Source organism: Scyliorhinus torazame, chromosome 26 (assembly GCF_047496885.1).
Source record: "Scyliorhinus torazame isolate Kashiwa2021f chromosome 26, sScyTor2.1, whole genome shotgun sequence".
In the NCBI taxonomy this organism is placed as follows: Eukaryota; Metazoa; Chordata; class Chondrichthyes; order Carcharhiniformes; family Scyliorhinidae; genus Scyliorhinus; species Scyliorhinus torazame.
In genome coordinates this window covers 40,912,038-40,934,474 of record NC_092732.1, presented here as the reverse complement: position 1 = coordinate 40,934,474, position 22,437 = coordinate 40,912,038, and the positions used below count along the sequence as shown (strand labels likewise).

Below are 22,437 nucleotides of genomic sequence, written 5' to 3'. Positions count from 1 at the left end.
ACGGGAAGGGGTTTGATCCATTGGGATTGTGTACAATGGGAGTGAACGGGAAGGGGTTTGATCCATTGGGATTGTGTACAATGGGAGTGAACGGGAAGGGGTTTGATCCATTGGGATTGTGTACAATGGGAGTGAACGGGAAGGGGTTTGATCCATTGGGATTGTGTACAATGGGAGTGAACGGGAAGGGGTTTGATCCATTGGGATTGTGTACAATGGGAGTGAACGGGAAGGGGTTTGGGTCCATTGGGATTGTGTACAATGGGAGTGAATGGGAAGGGGTTTGATCCATTGGGATTGTGTACAATGGGAGTGAACGGGAAAGGGTTTCATCCATTGGGATTGTGCACAGTGGGAGTGAACGGGAAGGGGTTTGATCCATTGGGATTGTGTACAATGGGAGTGATCGGGAAGGGGTTTGATCCATTGAGATTGTGTACAGTGGGAGTGAACGGGAAGGGATTTGATCCATTGGGATTGTGTACAATGGGAGTGAATGGGAAGGGGTTGGATCCATTGGGAATGTGGACAATGGGAGTGATCGGGAAGGGGTTTGATCCATTGGGATTGTGTACAATGGGTGTGAACAGGAAGGGGTTTGATCCATTGGGATTGTGTACAATGGGAGTGAATGGGAAGGGGTTGGATCCATTGGGAATGTGGACAATGGGAGTGAACGGGAAGGGGTTTTATCCATTGGGATTGTGTACAAAGGGAGTGAACGGGAAGGGGTTTGGGTCCATTGGGATTGTGTACAATGGGAGTGAATGGGAAGGGGTTTGGGTCCATTGGGATTGTGTACAATGGGAGTGAATGGGAAGGGGTTTGATCCATTGGGATTGTGTACAATGGGGGTGAACGGGAAGGGGTTTGAACCATTGGGATTGTGTACAATGGGAGTGAACGGGAAGGGGTTTGATCCATTGGGATTGTGTACAATGGGTGTGAACGGGAAGGGGTTTGATCCATTGGGATTGTGTACAATGGGGGTGAACGGGAAGGGGTTTGATCCATTGGGATTGTGTACAATGGGGGTGAACGGGAAGGGGTTTGAGCCATTGGGATTGTGTACAGTGGGAGTGAACGGGAAGGGGTTTGATCCATTGGGATTGTGTACAATGGGAGTGAACGGGAATGGGTTTGGGTCCATTGGGATTGTGGACAATGGGAGTGAATGGGGAGGGTTTTGGGTCCATTGGGATTGTGTACAGTGGGAGTGAACGGGATGGGGTTTGATCCATTGGGATTGTGTACAATGGGAGTGAACGGGAATGGGTTTGGGCCCATTGGGATTGTGTACAATGGGAGTGAATGGGAAGGGGTTTGATCCATTGGGATTGTGTACAATGGGAGTGAATGGGAAGGGGTTTGATCCATTGGGATTGTGTACAATGGGAGTGAATGGGAAGGGGTTTGATCCATTGGGATTGTGTACAATGGGAGTGAACGGGAAGGGGTTTGATCCATTGGGATTGTGTACAATGGGAGTGAACGGGAAGGGGTTTGATCCATTGGGATTGTGTACAATGGGAGTGAACGGGAAGGGGTTTGATCCATTGGGATTGTGTACAATGGGAGTGAACTGGAAGGGGTTTGATCCATTGGGATTGTGTACAATGGGAGTGAACGGGAAGGGGTTTGATCCATTGGGATTGTGTACAATGGGAGTGAACGGGAAGGGGTTTGATCCATTGGGATTGTGTACAATGGGAGTGAACGGGAAGGGGTTTGGGTCCATTGGGATTGTGTACAATGGGAGTGAATGGGAAGGGGTTTGATCCATTGGGATTGTGTACAATGGGAGTGAACGGGAAGGGGTTTGATCCATTGGGATTGTGTACAATGGGAGTGAACGGGAAGGGGTTTGATCCATTGGGATTGTGTACAGCGGGAGTGAATGGGAAGGGGTTTGATCCATTGGGATTGTGTACAATGGGAGTGAACGGGAAGGGGTTTGATCCATTGGGATTGTGTACAATGGGAGTGAACGGGAAGGGGTTTGGGTCCATTGGGATTGTGTACAGTGGGAGTGAACGGGAAGGGGTTTGATCCATTGGGATTGTGTACAATGGGAGTGAACGGGAAGGGGTTTGGGTCCATTGGGATTGTGTACAATGGGAGTGAATGGGAAGGGGTTTGATCCATTGGGATTGTGTACAATGGGAGTGAACGGGAAGGGGTTTGATCCATTGGGATTGTGTACAGTGGGAGTGAACGGGAAGGGGTTTGATCCATTGGGATTGTGTACAATGGGAGTGAACGGGAAGGGGTTTGGGTCCATTGGGATTGTGTACAATGGGAGTGAATGGGAAGGGGTTTGATCCATTGGGATTGTGTACAATGGGAGTGAACGGGAAGGGGTTTGATCCATTGGGATTGTGTACAATGGGAGTGAACGGGAAGGGGTTTGATCCATTGGGATTGTGTACAATGGGAGTGAACGGGAAGGGGTTTGGGTCCATTGGGATTGTGTACAATGGGAGTGAACGGGAAAGGGGTTTGATCCATTGGGATTGTGTACAGCGGGAGTGAATGGGAAGGGGTTTAGGTCCATTGGGATTGTGTACAATGGGAGTGAACGGGAAAGGGTTTGATCCATTGGGATTGTGTACAATGGGAGTGAACGGGAAGGGGTTTGATCCATTGGGATTGTGTACAATGGGAGTGAACGGGAAGGGGTTTGATCCATTGGGATTGTGTACAATGGGAGTGAATGGGAAGGGGTTTGGGTCCATTGGGATTGTGTACAATGGGAGTGAACGGGAAAGGGTTTGATCCATTGGGATTGTGTACAATGGGAGTGAACGGGAAGGGGTTTGATCCATTGGGATTGTGTACAATGGGAGTGAACGGGAAGGGGTTTGATCCATTGGGATTGTGTACAATGGGAGTGAACGGGAAGGGGTTTGATCCATTGGGATTGTGTGCAATGGGAGTGAACGGGAAGGGGTTTGATCCATTGGGATTGTGTACAATGGGAGTGAACGGGAAGGGGTTTGATCCATTGGGATTGTGTACAATGGGAGTGAACGGGAAGGGGTTTGGGTCCATTGGGATTGTGTACAATGGGAGTGAATGGGAAGGGGTTTGGGTCCATTGGGATTGTGTACAATGGGAGTGAACGGGAAGGGGTTTGATCCATTGGGATTGTGTACAATGGGAGTGAATGGGAACGGGTTTGATCCATTGGGATTGTGTACAATGGGAGTGAATGGGAAAGGGTTTGATCCATTGGGATTGTGTACAATGGGAGTGAATGGGAAAGGGTTTGATCCATTGGGATTGTGTACAATGGGAGTGAACGGGAAGGGGTTTCATCCATTGGGATTGTGCACAGTGGGAGTGAACGGGAAGGGGTTTGATCCATTGGGATTGTGTACAATGGGAGTGATCGGGAAGGGGTTTGATCCATTGAGATTGTGTACAGTGGGAGTGAACGGGAAGGGATTTGATCCATTGGGATTGTGTACAATGGGAGTGAACGGGAAGGGGTTTGATCCATTGGGATTGTGTACAATGGGAGTGAATGGGAAGGGGTTGGATCCATTGGGAATGTGGACAATGGGAGTGATCGGGAAGGGGTTTGATCCATTGGGATTGTGTACAATGGGTGTGAACAGGAAGGGGTTTGATCCATTGGGATTGTGTACAATGGGAGTGAATGGGAAGGGGTTGGATCCATTGGGAATGTGGACAATGGGAGTGAACGGGAAGGGGTTTTATCCATTGGGATTGTGTACAAAGGGAGTGAACGGGAAGGGGTTTGGGTCCATTGGGATTGTGTACAATGGGAGTGAATGGGAAGGGGTTTGATCCATTGGGATTGTGTACAATGGGGGTGAACGGGAAGGGGTTTGAGCCATTGGGATTGTGTACAGTGGGAGTGAACGGGAAGGGGTTTGATCCATTGGGATTGTGTACAATGGGTGTGAACGGGAAGGGGTTTGATCCATTGGGATTGTGTACAATGGGAGTGAATGGGAAGGGGTTTGATCCATTGGGATTGTGTACAATGGGGGTGAACGGGAAGGGGTTTGAGCCATTGGGATTGTGTAGAGTGGGAGTGAACGGGAAGGGGTTTGATCCATTGGGATTGTGTACAATGGGTGTGAACGGGAATGGGTTTGGGTCCATTGGGATTGTGGACAATGCGAGTGAATGGGGAGGGTTTTGGGTCCATTGGGATTGTGTACAATGGGAGTGAACGGGAAGGGGTTTGTGTCCATTGGGATTGTGTACAGTGGGAGTGAACGGGATGGGGTTTGATCCATTGGGATTGTGTACAATGGGAGTGAACGGGAATGGGTTTGGGCCCATTGGGATTGTGTACAATGGGAGTGAATGGGAAGGGGTTTGATCCATTGGGATTGTGTACAATGGGAGTGAATGGGAAGGGGTTTGATCCATTGGGATTGTGTACAATGGGAGTGAACGGGAAGGTGTTTGATCCATTGGGATTGTGTACAATGGGAGTGAACGGGAAGGGGTTTGATCCATTGGGATTGTGTACAGTGGGAGTGAACGGGAAGGGGTTTGATCCATTGGGATTGTGTACAATGGGTGTGAACGGGAAGGGGTTTGATCCATTGGGATTGTGTACAATGGGAGTGAATGGGAAGGGGTTTGATCCATTGGGATTGTGTACAATGGGGGTGAACGGGAAGGGGTTTGAGCCATTGGGATTGTGTACAGTGGGAGTGAACGGGAAGGGGTTTGATCCATTGGGATTGTGTACAATGGGAGTGAACGGGAATGGGTTTGGGTCCATTGGGATTGTGGACAATGGGAGTGAATGGGGAGGGTTTTGGGTCCATTGGGATTGTGTACAATGGGAGTGAACGGGAAGGGGTTTGTGTCCATTGGGATTGTGTACAGTGGGAGTGAACGGGATGGGGTTTGATCCATTGGGATTGTGTACAATGGGAGTGAACGGGAATGGGTTTGGGCCCATTGGGATTGTGTACAATGGGAGTGAATGGGAAGGGGTTTGATCCATTGGGATTGTGTACAATGGGAGTGAATGGGAAGGGGTTTGATCCATTGGGATTGTGTACAATGGGAGTGAACGGGAAGGGGTTTGATCCATTGGGATTGTGTACAATGGGAGTGAGCGGGAAGGGGTTTGATCCATTGGGATTGTGTACAATGGGAGTGAACGGGAAGGGGTTTGATCCATTGGGATTGTGTACAATGGGAGTGAACGGGAAGGGGTTTGATCCATTGGGATTGTGTACAATGGGAGTGAACGGGAAGGGGTTTGATCCATTGGGATTGTGTACAATGGGAGTGAACGGGAAGGGGTTTGATCCATTGGGATTGTGTACAATGGGAGTGAACGGGAAGGGGTTTGATCCATTGGGATTGTGTACAATGGGAGTGAACGGGAAGGGGTTTGGGTCCATTGGGATTGTGTACAATGGGAGTGAATGGGAAGGGGTTTGATCCATTGGGATTGTGTACAATGGGAGTGAACGGGAAAGGGTTTCATCCATTGGGATTGTGCACAGTGGGAGTGAACGGGAAGGGGTTTGATCCATTGGGATTGTGTACAATGGGAGTGATCGGGAAGGGGTTTGATCCATTGAGATTGTGTACAGTGGGAGTGAACGGGAAGGGATTTGATCCATTGGGATTGTGTACAATGGGAGTGAATGGGAAGGGGTTGGATCCATTGGGAATGTGGACAATGGGAGTGATCGGGAAGGGGTTTGATCCATTGGGATTGTGTACAATGGGTGTGAACAGGAAGGGGTTTGATCCATTGGGATTGTGTACAATGGGAGTGAATGGGAAGGGGTTGGATCCATTGGGAATGTGGACAATGGGAGTGAACGGGAAGGGGTTTTATCCATTGGGATTGTGTACAAAGGGAGTGAACGGGAAGGGGTTTGGGTCCATTGGGATTGTGTACAATGGGAGTGAATGGGAAGGGGTTTGATCCATTGGGATTGTGTACAATGGGGGTGAACGGGAAGGGGTTTGAGCCATTGGGATTGTGTACAGTGGGAGTGAACGGGAAGGGGTTTGATCCATTGGGATTGTGTACAATGGGTGTGAACGGGAAGGGGTTTGATCCATTGGGATTGTGTACAATGGGAGTGAATGGGAAGGGGTTTGATCCATTGGGATTGTGTACAATGGGGGTGAACGGGAAGGGGTTTGAGCCATTGGGATTGTGTACAGTGGGAGTGAACGGGAAGGGGTTTGATCCATTGGGATTGTGTACAATGGGAGTGAACGGGAATGGGTTTGGGTCCATTGGGATTGTGGACAATGGGAGTGAATGGGGAGGGTTTTGGGTCCATTGGGATTGTGTACAATGGGAGTGAACGGGAAGGGGTTTGTGTCCATTGGGATTGTGTACAGTGGGAGTGAACGGGATGGGGTTTGATCCATTGGGATTGTGTACAATGGGAGTGAACGGGAATGGGTTTGGGCCCATTGGGATTGTGTACAATGGGAGTGAATGGGAAGGGGTTTGATCCATTGGGATTGTGTACAATGGGAGTGAAAGGGAAGGGGTTTGATCCATTGGGATTGTGTACAATGGGAGTGAACGGGAAGGGGTTTGATCCATTGGGATTGTGTACAATGGGAGTGAACGGGAAGGGGTTTGATCCATTGGGATTGTGTACAATGGGAGTGAACGGGAAGGGGTTTGATCCATTGGGATTGTGTACAATGGGAGTGAACGGGAAGGGGTTTGATCCATTGGGATTGTGTACAATGGGAGTGAACGGGAAGGGGTTTGATCCATTGGGATTGTGTACAATGGGAGTGAACGGGAAGGGGTTTGATCCATTGGGATTGTGTACAATGGGAGTGAACGGGAAGGGGTTTGATCCATTGGGATTGTGTACAATGGGAGTGAACGGGAAGGGGTTTGGGTCCATTGGGATTGTGTACAATGGGAGTGAATGGGAAGGGGTTTGATCCATTGGGATTGTGTACAATGGGAGTGAACGGGAAGGGGTTTGATCCATTGGGATTGTGTACAATGGGAGTGAACGGGAAGGGGTTTGATCCATTGGGATTGTGTACAGCGGGAGTGAATGGGAAGGGGTTTGATCCATTGGGATTGTGTACAATGGGAGTGAACGGGAAGGGGTTTGATCCATTGGGATTGTGTACAATGGGAGTGAACGGGAAGGGGTTTGGGTCCATTGGGATTGTGTACAGTGGGAGTGAACGGGAAGGGGTTTGATCCATTGGGATTGTGTACAATGGGAGTGAACGGGAAGGGGTTTGGGTCCATTGGGATTGTGTACAATGGGAGTGAATGGGAAGGGGTTTGATCCATTGGGATTGTGTACAATGGGAGTGAACGGGAAGGGGTTTGATCCATTGGGATTGTGTACAGTGGGAGTGAACGGGAAGGGGTTTGATCCATTGGGATTGTGTACAATGGGAGTGAACGGGAAGGGGTTTGGGTCCATTGGGATTGTGTACAATGGGAGTGAATGGGAAGGGGTTTGATCCATTGGGATTGTGTACAATGGGAGTGAACGAGAAGGGGTTTGATCCATTGGGATTGTGTACAATGGGAGTGAACGGGAAGGGGTTTGATCCATTGGGATTGTGTACAATGGGAGTGAACGGGAAGGGGTTTGGGTCCATTGGGATTGTGTACAATGGGAGTGAACGGGAAAGGGGTTTGATCCATTGGGATTGTGTACAGCGGGAGTGAATGGGAAGGGGTTTGGGTCCATTGGGATTGTGTACAATGGGAGTGAACGGGAAAGGGTTTGATCCATTGGGATTGTGTACAATGGGAGTGAACGGGAAGGGGTTTGATCCATTGGGATTGTGTACAATGGGAGTGAACGGGAAGGGGTTTGATCCATTGGGATTGTGTACAATGGGAGTGAATGGGAAGGGGTTTGGGTCCATTGGGATTGTGTACAATGGGAGTGAACGGGAAAGGGTTTGATCCATTGGGATTGTGTACAATGGGAGTGAACGGGAAGGGGTTTGATCCATTGGGATTGTGTACAATGGGAGTGAACGGGAAGGGGTTTGATCCATTGGGATTGTGTACAATGGGAGTGAACGGGAAGGGGTTTGATCCATTGGGATTGTGTGCAATGGGAGTGAACGGGAAGGGGTTTGATCCATTGGGATTGTGTACAATGGGAGTGAACGGGAAGGGGTTTGATCCATTGGGATTGTGTACAATGGGAGTGAACGGGAAGGGGTTTGGGTCCATTGGGATTGTGTACAATGGGAGTGAATGGGAAGGGGTTTGGGTCCATTGGGATTGTGTACAATGGGAGTGAACGGGAAGGGGTTTGATCCATTGGGATTGTGTACAATGGGAGTGAATGGGAACGGGTTTGATCCATTGGGATTGTGTACAATGGGAGTGAATGGGAAAGGGTTTGATCCATTGGGATTGTGTACAATGGGAGTGAATGGGAAAGGGTTTGATCCATTGGGATTGTGTACAATGGGAGTGAACGGGAAGGGGTTTGATCCATTGGGATTGTGTACAGCGGGAGTGAATGGGAAGGGGTTTGATCCATTGGGATTGTGTACAATGGGAGTGAACGGGAAGGGGTTTGATCCATTGGGATTGTGTACAATGGGAGTGAATGGGAATGGGTTTGATCCATTGGGATTGTGGACAATGGGAGTGAACGGGAAGGGGTTTGATCCATTGGGATTGGGTACAATGGGAGTGAATGGGAAGGGGTTTGATCCATTGGAATTGTGTACAATGGGAGTGAACGGGAATGGGTTTGGGCCCATTGGGATTGTGTACAATGGGAGTGAACGGGAAGGGGTTTGGGTCCATTGGGATTGTGGACAATGGGAGTGAATGGGGAGGGTTTTGGGTCCATTGGGATTGTGTACAATGAGAGTGAACGGGAAGGGGTTTGGGTCCATTTGGATTGTGGACAATGGGAGTGAATGGGGAGGGTTTTGGGTCCATTGGGATTGTGTACAATGAGAGTGAACGGGAAGGGGTTTGGGTCCATTTGGATTGTGTATATTGGGAGTGAACGGGAAGCGGTTTGGGTCCATTAGGATTGTGTACAGTGGGAGTGAATGGGAAGGGGTTTGATCCATTGGGATTGTGTACAATGGGAGTGAACGGGAAGGGGCTTGATCCATTTGGATTGTGCACAATGGGAGTGAATGGGGAGGGTTTGATCCATTGGGATTGTGTATAATGGGAGTGAATGGGAAGGGGTTTGTGTCCATTGGGATTGTGTATATTGGGAGTGAACGGGAAGGGGTTTAGCTCCTTTGGGATTGTGCACAATGGGAGTGAACGGGAAGGGGTTTGGGTCCATTGGGATTGTGTACAGTGGGAGTGAATGGGAAGGGATTTGATCCATTGGGATTGTGGAGAATGGGAGAGAACGGGAAGGAGTGACATTTTTGCTCCTGTAATAGTGGCAGTGGGATCTCTGGCAGCCACTGTACAGTCAGCCGGGGCAGTGGTTGAATATGCTACCTGGAAGACAATCCCTCCGACAGTGCAGCGCTCACTCACTGCTAACACTGGGAGTGCTGGCTTGAAACCTGTGCTTGGGTTTTGGAGAGGAGGTCACACACGTGTCTTCCAGGCTGAGCCAAGCCAGACACAAGGCTGAGGAAGCGGATGTCCGAAGGGAAGAGGAATGTGGGGGGATATTTCCTTTATTTGCGATTGACATTTGTCCCCGTTTTCTCTTCCTCCAAGGCGCCTGGATCACACACCAGCAGCATTGAGGTCGGAGCAGTCCAGGCTGTGGACTATGTGAGCAATGGGGCCGTCACTGTTCACTGCCCAGCCGACAGCAGTAGCTACGGGGTGAGGCTATACATTGTTAAGCTTTTCTCTTTGACCCTACCTGCACTGTCCAGCTTTGCGTCAACCATTCATATTGGTGGATTGAAATTTAGAAAAGACAACATTTTTCATTTCATCGGTGAATGGGTAACTGGCCCAGGGAGATTGGGAATGAGTGGGAAATGGGGTTCCATCCATTGGGATTGTGTACAATGGGAGTGAATGGGAAGGGGTTTGATCCATTGGGATTGTGTACAGTGGGAGTGAACGGGAAGGGGTTTGATCCATTTGGATTGTGTACAATGGGAGTGAATGGGAAGGGGTTCGATCCATTGGGATTGTGGACAATGGGAGTGAAGGGAAGGGGTTTGATCCATTGGGATTGTGTACAATGGGAGTGAATGGGAAGGGGTTTGGGTCCATTGGGATTGTGTACAGTGGGAGTGAACGGGAAGGGGTTTGATCCATTGTGATTGTGTACAATGGGAGTGAACGGGAAGGGGTTTGATCCATTGGGATTGTGTACAGTGGGAGTGAACGGGAAGGGGTTTGATCCACTGGGATTGTGTACAATGGGAGTGAATGGGAAGGGGTTTGATCCATTGGGATTGTGTACAATGGGAGTGAACGGGAAGGGGTTTGATCCATTGGGATTGTGTACAGTGGGAGTGAACGGGAAGGGGTTTGATCCACTGGGATTGTGTACAATGGGAGTGAATGGGAAGGGGTTTGATCCATTGGGATTGTGTACAGTGGGAGTGAACGGGAAGTGGTTTGATCCATTGTGATTGTGTACAGTGGGAGTGAACGGGAAGAGGTTTGGGTCCATTGGGATTGTGGACAATGGGAGTGATTGGGAAGGGGATGTGATCCATTGGGATTGTGTACAATGGGAGTGAGTGGGAAGGGGGTTTCATCCATTGGGATTGTGTACAATGGGAGTGAACGGGATGGGGTTTGATCCATTGGGATTGTGGACAATGGGAGTGAATGGGAAGGGGTTTGATCCATTGGGATTGTGTACAATGGGAGTGAACGGGAAGGTGTTTGATCCATTGGGATTGTGTACAATGGGAGTGAATGGGAAGGGTTTTGATCCATTGAGATTGTGTACAATGGAAGTGAATGGGAAGAAGCTTGGATCCATTGGGATTGTGGATAGTGGGAGTGAACGGGAAGGGGTTTGATCCATTGGGATTGTGTACAATTGGAGTGAAGGGAAAGGGGGTTTGATCCATTGGGATTGTGTACAATGGGAGTGAATGGGAAGGAGATTGGATCCATTGGGATTGTGTACAATGGGAGTAAACGGGAAGGGGTTTGATCCATTGGGATTGTGTACAATGGGAGTGATCGGGATGGGGTTTGATCCATTGAGATCGTGGATAATGGGAGTGAATGGGAAGGGCTTTGATACATTGGGATTGTGGACAATGGGAGTGAATGGGAAGGGGTTTGGGTCCATTGAGATTGTGGACAATGGGAGTGAGTGGGAAGGGGTTTGGGTCCATTGGGATTGTGGACAATGGGAGTGAACGGGAAGGGGTTTGATCCATTGGGATTGTGTACAATGGGAGTGAATGGGAAGGGGTTCGATCCATTGGGATTGTGTACAATGGGAGTGAACGGGATGGGGTTTGATCCATTGTGATTGTGTACAATGGGAGTGATCGGGATGGGGTTTGATCCATTGGGATTGTGGATAATGGGAGTGAATGGGAAGGGCTTTGATACATTGGGATTGAGGATAATGGGAGTGAATGGGAAGGGCTTTGATACATTGGGATTGTGGATAATGGGAGTGAATGGGAAGGGGTTTGGGTCCATTGGGATTGTGGACAATGGGAGTGAATGGGAAGGGGTTTGATCCATTGGGATTGTGTACAATGGGAGTGAACGGGATGGGGTTTGATCCATTGGGATTGTGTACAATGGGAGTGAATGGGAAGGGGTTTGATCCATTGGGATTGTGTACAATGGGAGTGAATGGGAAGGGGTTTGATCCATTGGGATTGTGGACAATGGGAGTGAATGGGAAGGGGTTTGTGTCAATTGGGATTGTGTACAATGGGAGTGAATGGGGAGGGTTTGATCCATTGGGATTGTGTACAATGGGAGTGAATGGGAAGGGGTTTGTGTCCATTGGGATTGTGTATATTGGGAGTGAACGGGAAGGGGTTTGATCCATTGGGATTGTGGACAATGGGAGTGAATGGGAAGGGGTTTGTGTCAATTGGGATTGTGGACAATTGGAGTGAACGGGAAGGTGTTTGATCCATTGGGATTGTGGACAATGGGAGTGAACGGGAAGGGGTTTGATCCATTGGGATTGTGTACAATGGGAGTGAATGGGAAGGGGTTTGATCCATTGAGATTGTGTACAATGGAAGTGAATGGGAAGCAGATTGGATCCTTTGGGATTGTGGATAATGGGAGTGAACGGGAAGGTGTTTGATCCATTGGGATTGTGTACAATGGGAGTGAATGGAAAGGGGGTTTGGGTCCATTGGGATTGTGAACAATGGGAGTGAATGGGAAGGGGTTTGGGTCCATTGGGATAGTGTACAATGGGAGTGAATGGGAAGGGGTTTGATCCATTGGGATTGTGGACAATGGGAGTGAACGGGAAGGGGTTTGATCCATTGGGATTGTGTACAATGGGAGTGAATGGGAACGGGTTTGATCCATTGGGATTGTGAACAATGGGAGTGAACGGGAAGGGGTTTGATCCATTGGGATTGTGGACAATGGGAATGAATGGGAAGGGGTTTGATCCATTGGGATTGTGTACAATGGGAGTGATGGGGATGGAGTTTGATCCATTGGGATTGTGGATAATGGGAGTGAATGGGGAGGGTTTTGGGTTCATTGGGATTGTGTACAATGGGAGTGAACGGGAAGGGGTTTGATCCATTGGGATTGTGTACACAGGGAGTGAACGGGAAGGTGTTTGATCCAATGGGATTGTGTGCAATGGGAGTGAACGGGAAGGGGTTTGGGTCAATTGGGATTGTGCACAATGGGAGTGAATGGGAAGGAGTTTGATCCATTGGGATTGTGTACAATGGGAGTGAACGGGAATGGGGTTTCATCCATTGGGATTGTGTACAATGGGAGTGAAGGGAAAGGGGGTTTGATCCATTGGGATTGTGTACAATGGGAGTGAATGGGAAGGAGATTGGATCCATTGGGATTGTGTACAATGGGAGTGAACGGGAAGGGGTTTGATCCATTGGGATTGTGTACAATGGGAGTGATCTGGATGGGGTTTGATCCATTGGGATTGTGGATAATGGGAGTGAATGGGAAGGGCTTTGATACATTGGGATTGTGGACAATGGGAGTGAATGGGAAGGGGTTTGGGTCCATTGAGATTGTGGACAATGGGAGTGAGTGGGAAGGGGTTTGGGTCCATTGGGATTGTGGACAATGGGAGTGAACGGGAAGGGGTTTGATCCATTGCGATTGTGTACAATGGGAGTGAATGGGAAGGGGTTCGATCCATTGGGATTGTATACAATGGGAGTGAACGTGATGGGGTTTGATCCATTGGGATTGTGTACAATGGGAGTGATCGGGATGGGGTTTGATCCATTGGGATTGTGGATAATGGGAGTGAATGGGAAGGGCTTTGATACATTGGGATTGAGGACAATGGGAGTGAATGGGAAGGGCTTTGATACATTGGGATTGTGGATAATGGGAGTGAATGGGAAGGGGTTTGGGTCCATTGGGATTGTGGACAATGGGAGTGAATGGGAAGGGGTTTGATCCATTGGGATTGTGTACAATGGGAGTGAATGGGAAGGGGTTTGATCCATTGGGATTGTGTACAATGGGAGTGAATGGGAAGGGGTTTGATCCATTGGGATTGTGTACAATGGGAGTGAATGGGAAGGGATTTGATCCATTGGGATTGTGGACAATGGGAGTGAATGGGAAGGGGTTTGTGTCAATTGGGATTGTGTACAATGGGAGTGAATGGGAAGGGGTTTGATCCATTGAGATTGTGTGCAATGGAAGTGAATGGGAAGCAGATTGGATCCTTTGGGATTGTGGATAATGGGAGTGAACGGGAAGGTGTTTGATCCATTGGGATTGTGTACAATGGGAGTGAATGGAAAGGGGGTTTGATCCATTGGGATTGTGAACAATGGGAGTGAATGGGAAGGGGTTTGGGTCCATTGGGATTGTGGACAATGGGAGTGAACGGGAAGGGGTTTGATCCATTGGGATTGTGTACAATTGGGAGTGAACGGGAAGGGGTTTGATCCATTGGGATTGTGGACAATGGGAATGAATGGGAAGGGGTTTGATCCATTGGGATTGTGGATAATGGGAGTGAATGGGAAGGGGTTTGGGTCCATTGGGATTGTGGACAATGGGAGTGAATGGGAAGGGGTTTGATCCATTGGGATTGTGTACAATGGGAGTGAATGGGAAGGGGTTTGATCCATTGGGATTGTGTACAATGGGAGTGAATGGGAAGGGGTTTGATCCTTTGGGATTGTGTACAATGGGAGTGAATGGGAAGGGGTTTGATCCATTGGGATTGTGGACAATGGGAGTGAATGGGAAGGGGTTTGTGTCAATTGGGATTGTGTACAATGGGAGTGAATGGGGAGGGTTTGATGCATTGGGATTGTGTACAATGGGAGTGAATGGGAAGGGGTTTGTGTCCATTGGGATTGTGCATATTGGGAGTGAACGGGAAGGGGTTTGATCCATTGGGATTGTGGACAATGAGAGTGAATGGGAAGGGGTTTGTGTCAATTGGGATTGTGGACAATTGGAGTGAACGGGAAGGTGTTTGATCCATTGTGATTGTGTACAATGGGAGTGAACGGGAATTGGTTTGATCCATTGGGATTGTGTACAATGGGAGTGAATGGGAAGGGGTTTGATCCATTGAGATTGTGTGCAATGGAAGTGAATGGGAAGCAGATTGGATCCTTTGGGATTGTGGATAATGGGAGTGAACGGGAAGGTGTTTGATCCATTGGGATTGTGTACAATGGGAGTGAATGGAAAGGGGGTTTGATCCATTGGGATTGTGAACAATGGGAGTGAATGGGAAGGGGTTTGGGTCCATTGGGATTGTGGACAATGGGAGTGAACGGGAAGGGGTTTGATCCATTGGGATTGTGTACAATTGGGAGTGAACGGGAAGGGGTTTGATCCATTGGGATTGTGGACAATGGGAATGAATGGGAAGGGGTTTGATCCATTGGGATTGTGTACAATGGGAGTGATGGGGATGGAGTTTGATCCATTGGGATTGTGGATAATGGGAGTGAATGGGGAGGGTTTTGGGTCCATTGGGATTGTGTACAATGGGAGTGAACTGGAAGGGGTTTGAATCATTGGGATTGTGTACACAGGGAGTGAACGGGAAGGTGTTTGATCCATTGGGATTGTGTGCAATGGGAGTGAACGGGAAGGGGATTGGGTCAATTGGGATTGTGTACAATGGGAGTGAATGGGAAGGAGTTTGATCCATTGGGATTGTGTACAATGGGAGTGAACGGGAAGGGGGTTTCATCCTTTGGGATTGTGTACAATGGGAGTGAACGGGATGGGGTTTGATCCATTGGGTTTGTGGACTATGGGAGTGAACGGGAAGGGCTTTGATCCATCCATTGGGATTGAGGACAATGGGAGTGAAAGGGAAGGAGTTTGATCCATTGGGATTGTGTACAGTGGGAGTGAATGGGAAGGGGTTTGGGTCCATTTGGATTGTGTATAATGGGAGTGAACGGGAAGGGGTTTGATCCATTGGGATTGTGTTACATGGGAGTGAATGGGGTGGGGTTTGATCCATTGGGATTGTGTACAATGGGAGTGAATGGGAAGGGGTTTGATCCATTGGGATTGTGTACAGTGAATGGGAAGTGGTTTGGGTCCATTGGGATTGTGTACAGTGAATGGGAAGGGGTTTGGCTCCATTGGGATTGTGTACAGTGAATGGGAAGGGGTTTGGGGCCATCGGAATTGTGTAAGTGAATGGAAAGGGGTTTGGGTCCATTGAGATTGTGTACAGTGAATGGGAAGTGGTTTGGGTCCATTGGGATTGTGTACAGTAAATGGGAAGGGGTTTGGGTCGATTGGGATTGTGTACAGTGAATGGGAAGGGGTTTGGATCCATTGGGATTGTGTACAGTGAATGGGAAGGGGTTTGGCTCCATTGGGATTGTGTACAGTGAATGGGAAGGGGTTTGGGGCCATTGGAATTGTGTATAGTGAATGGGAAGGGGTTTGGATCCATTGGGATTGTGTACAATGAATGGGAAGGGGTTTGGGTCCATTGGGATTGTGTACAGTGAATGGGAAGGGGTTTGGGGCCATTGGAATTGTGTATAGTGAATGGGAAGGGGTTTGGATCCATTGGGATTGTGTACAATGAATGGGAAGGGGTTTGGGTCCATTGGGATTGTGTACAGTGAATGGGAAGGGGTTTGGGGCCATTGGAATTGTGTATAGTGAATGGGAAGGGGTTTGGGTCCATTGGGATTGTGTACAGTGGGAGTCAATTGGGAGGGGGTTTGATCCATTGGGATTGTGTACACTCAATGGGAAAGGGTCCGGGTCCATTGGGATTGTGTACAGTGAATGGGGAGGGGGTTCAATCCATTGGGATTGTGTACAGTGAATGGGAAGGGGTTTGAATCCATTGGGATTGTGCACAGTGAATTGTAAGGGGTTTGGGTCCATTGGGATTGTGTACAGTGAATGGGGAGGGAGTTTGATCCATTGGGATTGTGCACAGTGAATTGTAAGGGGTTTGGGTCCATTGGGATTGTGTACAGTAAATGGGAAGGGGTTTGTGTCCATTGGGTTGTGCACAGTGAATGGGAAGGGGTTTGGGTCCATTGGGATTGTGTACAGTGAATGGGAAGGGGTTTGGGTCCATTGGGATTGTGTACAGTGAATGTGGAGGGGGTTTGATCCATTGGGATTGTGCACAGTGAATGGGAAGGGGTTTGGGTCCATTGGGATTGTGTACAGTGAATGGGAAGGGGTTTGGGTCCATTGGGATTGTGCACAGTGAATGGGAAGGGGTTTGGCTCCATTGGGATTGTGGACAGTGAATGGGAAGGGGTTTGGGTCCATTGGGATTGTGTACAGTTAATGGGGAGGGGGTTTGTGTCCATTGGGTTGTGCACAGTGAATGAGAAGGCGTTTGGGTCCATTGGGATTGTGTACAGAGAATGGGAAGGGGTTTGGGTCCATTGGGATTGGTTACAGTGAATGGGGAGGGTGTTTGATCCATTGGGATTGCGTACAGTGAATGGGGAGGGGGTTTGCGTCCATTGGGATTGTGCACAGTGAATTGTAAGGGGTTTGGGTCCATTGGGATTGTGTACAGAGAATGGGAAGGGGTTTGGGTCCATTGGGATTGTGTACAATGAATGGGGAGGGGGTTTGATCCATTGGGATTGTGTACAGTGAATGGGAAGCGGTTTGGCTCCATTGGGTTGTGCACAGTGAATCAGAAGGCGTTTGGGTCCATTGGGATTGTGTACAGAGAATGGGAAGGGGTTTGGGCCCATTGGGATTGTGTACAATGAATGGGGAGGGGGTTTGATCCATTGGGATTGTGTACAGTGAATGGGAAGCGGGTTGGCTCCATTGGGATTGTGTACAGTGAATGGGGAGGGGGCTTGATCCATTGGGATTGTGTACAGTGAATGGGAAGGGGTTTGGGTCCATTGGGATTGTGCACAGTGAATGGGAAGGGGTTTGACTCCATTGGGATTGTGTACAGTGAATGGGAAGGGGTTTGGGTCCATTGGGATTGTGTACAGTGAATGGGAAGGGGTTTGGGTCCATTGGGATTGTGTACAGTGAATGGGACGGGGTTTGACTCCATTGGGATTGTTCACAGTGAATGAGAAGGTTTTTAGGTCCATTGGGATTGGTTACAGTGAATGGGGAGGGTGTTTGATCCATTGGGATTGCGTACAGTGAATGGGGAGGGGGTTTGCGTCCATTGGGATTGTGCACAGTGAATTGTAAGGGGTTTGGGTCCATTGGGATTGTGTACAGTGAATGGGGAGGGGGTTTGATCCATTGGGATTGTGTACAGTGAATGGGAAGGGGTTTGGGTCCATTGGGATTGTGCACAGTGAATGAGAAGGGGTTTGGCTCCATTGGGATTGTTTCCAGTGAATGGGAAGGGGTTTGGGTCCATTGGGATTGTGTACAATGGGAGTGATGGGGATGGAGTTTGATCCATTGGGATTGTGGATAATGGGAGTGAATGGGGAGGGTTTTGGGTCCATTGGGATTGTGTACAATGGGAGTGAACGGGAAGGGGTTTGATCCATTGGGATTGTGTACACAGGGAGTGAACGGGAAGGTGTTTGATCCATTGGGATTGTGTGCAATGGGAGTGAACGGGAAGGGGTTTGGGTCAATTGGGATTGTGTACAATGGGAGTGAATGGGAAGGAGTTTGGTCCATTGGGATTGTGTACAATGGGAGTGAACGGAAAGGGGGTTTCATCCATTGGGATTGTGTACAATGGGAGTGAAGGGAAAGGGGGTTTGATCCATTGGGATTGTGTACAATGGGAGTGAATGGGAAGGAGATTGGATCCATTGGGATTGTGTACAATGGGAGTGAACGGGAAGGGGTTTGATCCATTGGGATTGTGTACAATGGGAGTGATCGGGATGGGGTTTGATCCATTGGGATTGTGGATAATGGGAGTGAATGGGAAGGGCTTTGATACATTGGGATTGTGGACAATGGGAGTGAATGGGAAGGGGTTTGGGTCCATTGAGATTGTGGACAATGGGAGTGAGTGGGAAGGGGTTTGGGTCCATTGGTATTGTGGACAATGGGAGTGAACGGGAAGGGGTTTGATCCATTGGGATTGTGTACAATGGGAGTGAATGGGAAGGGGTTCGATCCATTGGGATTGTGTACAATGGGAGTGAACGGGATGGGGTTTGATCCATTGGGATTGTGTACAATGGGAGTGATCGGGATGGGGTTTGATCCATTGGGATTGTGGATAATGGGAGTGAATGGGAAGGGCTTTGATACATTGGGATTGAGGACAATGGGAGTGAATGGGAAGGGCTTTGATACATTGGGATTGTGGATAATGGGAGTGAATGGGAAGGGGTTTGGGTCCATTGGGATTGTGGACAATGGGAGTGAATGGGAAGGAGTTTGATCCATTGGGATTGTGTACAATGGGAGTGAACGGGATGGGGTTTGATCCATTGGGATTGTGTACAATGGGAGTGAATGGGAAGCGGTTTGATCCATTGGGATTGTGTACAATGGGAGTGAATGGGAAGGGGTTTGATCCATTGGGATTGTGGACAATGGGAATGAATGGGAAGGGGTTTGTGTCAATTGGGATTGTGTACAATGGGAGTGAATGGGGAGGGTTTGATCCATTGGGATTGTGTACAATGGGAGTGAATGGGAAGGGGTTTGTGTCCTTTGGGATTGTGCATATTGGGAGTGAACGGGAAGGGGTTTGATCCATTGGGATTGTGGACAATGGGAGTGAATGGGAAAGGGTTTGTGTCAATTGGGATTGTGGACAATTGGAGTGAACGGGAAGGTGTTTGATCCATTGGGATTGTGTACAATGGGAGTGAACGGGAAGGGGTTTGATCCATTGGGATTGTGTACAATGGGAGTGAACGGGAAGGGGTTTGATCCATTGGGATTGTGGACAATGGGAGTGAACGGGAATTGGTTTGATCCATTGGGATTGTGTACAATGGGAGTGAATGGGAAGGGGTTTGATCCATTGAGATTGTGTACAATGGGAGTGAACGGGAAGGGGTTTGATCCATTGGGATTGTGTACACAGGGAGTGAACGGGAAGGTGTTTGATCCATTGGGATTGTGTGCAATGGGAGTGAACGGGAAGCAGATTGGATCCTTTGGGATTGTGGATAATGGGAGTGAACGGGAAGGTGTTTGATCCATTGGGATTGTGTACAATGGGAGTGAATGGAAAGGGGGTTTGGGTCCATTGGGATTGTGGACAATGGGAGTGAACGGGAATTGGTTTGATCCATTGGGATTGTGTACAGTGGGAGTGAATGGGAAGGGGTTTGATCCATTGAGATTGTGTGCAATGGAAGTGAACGGGAAGCAGATTGGATCCTTTGGGATTGTGGATAATGGGAGAGAACGGGAAGGTGTTTGATCCATTGGGATTGTGTACAATGGGAGTGAACGGGAAGGGGTTTGATCCATTGGGATTGTGGACAATGGGAATGAATGGGAAGGGGTTTGATCCATTGGGATTGTGTACAATGGGAGTGAATGGAAAGGGGGTTTGGGTCCATTGGGATTGTGGACAATGGGAGTGAACGGGAAGGGGTTTGATCCATTGGGATTGTGTACAATGGGAGTGAACGGGAAGGGGTTTGATCCATTGGGATTGTGGACAATGGGAATGAATGGGAAGGGGTTTGATCCATTGGGATTGTGTACAATGGGAGTGAACGGGAAGGGGTTTGATCCATTGGGATTGTGTACACAGGGAGTGAACGGGAAGGTTTTACATAGATTACATTACATAGATTACATAGAACATACAGTGCAGAAGGAGGCCATTCGGCCCATCGAGTCTGCACCGACCCACATTAATCCCTCACTTCCACCCTATCCCCGCAACCCAATAACCCCTCCCAACCCTTATGGACACTACGGGCAATTTTTTTTTAGCATGGCCAATCCACCTAACCTGCACGTCTTTGGACTGTGGGAGGAAACCGGAGCACCCGGAGGAAACCCACGCAGACACGGGGAGAACGTGCAGACTCCGCACAGACAGTGACCCAGCGGGGAATCGAACCTGGGACCCTGGCGCTGTGAAGCCACAGTGCTATCCACTTGTGCTACCGTGCTGCCCACAAGGTGTTTGATCCATTGGGATTGTGTGCAATGGGAGTGAACGGGAAGGGGTTTGGGTCAATTGGGATTGTGTACAATGGGAGTGAATGGGAAGGAGTTTGATCCATTGGGATTGTGTACAATGGGAGTGAACGGGAAGGGGGTTTCATCCATTGGGATTGTGTACAATGGGAGTGAACGGGATGGGGTTTGATCCATTGGGTTTGTGGACTATGGGAGTGAACGGGAAGGGCTTTGATCCATCCATTGGGATTGAGGACAATGGGAGTGAAAGGGAAGGAGTTTGATCCATTGGGATTGTGTACAGTGGGATGAATGGGAAGGGGTTTGGGTCCATTTGGATTGTGTATAATGGGAGTGAACGGGAAAGGGTTTGATCCATTGGGATTGTGTTACATGGGAGTGAATGGGGTGGGGTTTGATCCATTGGGATTGTGTACAATGGGAGTGAATGGGAAGGGGTTTGATCCATTGGGATTGTGTACAGTGAATGGGAAGTGGTTTGGGTCCATTGGGATTGTGTACAGTGAATGGGAAGGGGTTTGGCTCCATTGGGATTGTGTACAGTGAATGGGAAGGGGTTTGGGGCCATCGGAATTGTGTAAGTGAATGGAAAGGGGTTTGGGTCCATTGGGATTGTGTACAGTGAATGGGAAGGGGTTTGGATCCATTGGGATTGTGTACAGTGAATGGGAAGGGGTTTGGCTCCATTGGGATTGTGTACAGTGAATGGGAAGGGGTTTGGGGCCATTGGAATTGTGTATAGTGAATGGGAAGGGGTTTGGATCCATTGGGATTGTGTACATTGAATGGGAAGGGGTTTGGGTCCATTGGGATTGTGCACAGTGAATTGTAAGGGGTTTGGATCCATTGGGATTGTGTACAGTGAATGGGGAGGGAGTTTGATCCATTGGGATTGTGCACAGTGAATTGTAAGGGGTTTGGGTCCATTGGGATTGTGTACAGTAAATGGGAAGGGGTTTGTGTCCATTGGGTTGTGCACAGTGAATGGGAAGGGGTTTGGGTCCATTGGGATTGTGTACAGTGAATGGGAAGGGGTTTGGGTCCATTGGGATTGTGTACAGTGAATGGGGAGGGGGTTTGATCCATTGGGATAGTGCACAGTGAATGGGAAGGGGTTTGGGTCCATTGGGATTGTGTACAGTGAATGGGAAGGGGTTTGGGTCCATTGGGATTGTGCACAGTGAATGGGAAGGGGTTTGGCTCCATTGGGATTGTGGACAGTGAATGGGAAGGGGTTTGGGTCCATTGGGATTGTGTACAGTTAATGGGGAGGGGGTTTGTGTCCATTGGGTTGTGCACAGTGAATGAGAAGGCGTTTGGGTCCATTGGGATTGTGTACAGAGAATGGGAAGGGGTTTGGGTCCATTGGGATTGGTTACAGTGAATGGGGAGGGTGTTTGATCCATTGGGATTGCGTACAGTGAATGGGGAGGGGGTTTGCGTCCATTGGGATTGTGCACAGTGAATTGTAAGGGGTTTGGGTCCATTGGGATTGTGTACAGAGAATGGGAAGGGGTTTGGGTCCATTGGGATTGTGTACAATGAATGGGGAGGGGGTTTGATCCATTGGGATTGTGTACAGTGAATGGGAAGCGGTTTGGCTCCATTGGGTTGTGCACAGTGAATGAGAAGGCGTTTGGGTCCATTGGGATTGTGTACAGAGAATGGGAAGGGGTTTGGGTCCATTGGGATTGTGTACAATGAATGGGGAGGGGGTTTGATTCATTGGGATTGTGTACAGT

General features: G+C 49.0%; 1 protein-coding gene across 1 annotated transcript in view; it reads left to right on the top strand.

The window, feature by feature from the left end:
- Positions 1 to 22,437, top strand: part of LOC140402889 (CUGBP Elav-like family member 3-B) — a 66,600-nt gene that overhangs the window by 16,777 nt on the left and 27,386 nt on the right. The window contains exon 5 of the mRNA XM_072490516.1: positions 9,689 to 9,799. Coding sequence (XP_072346617.1) covers positions 9,689 to 9,799 — 111 coding nt within the window. The remainder of the gene's footprint in view (positions 1 to 9,688; positions 9,800 to 22,437) is intronic.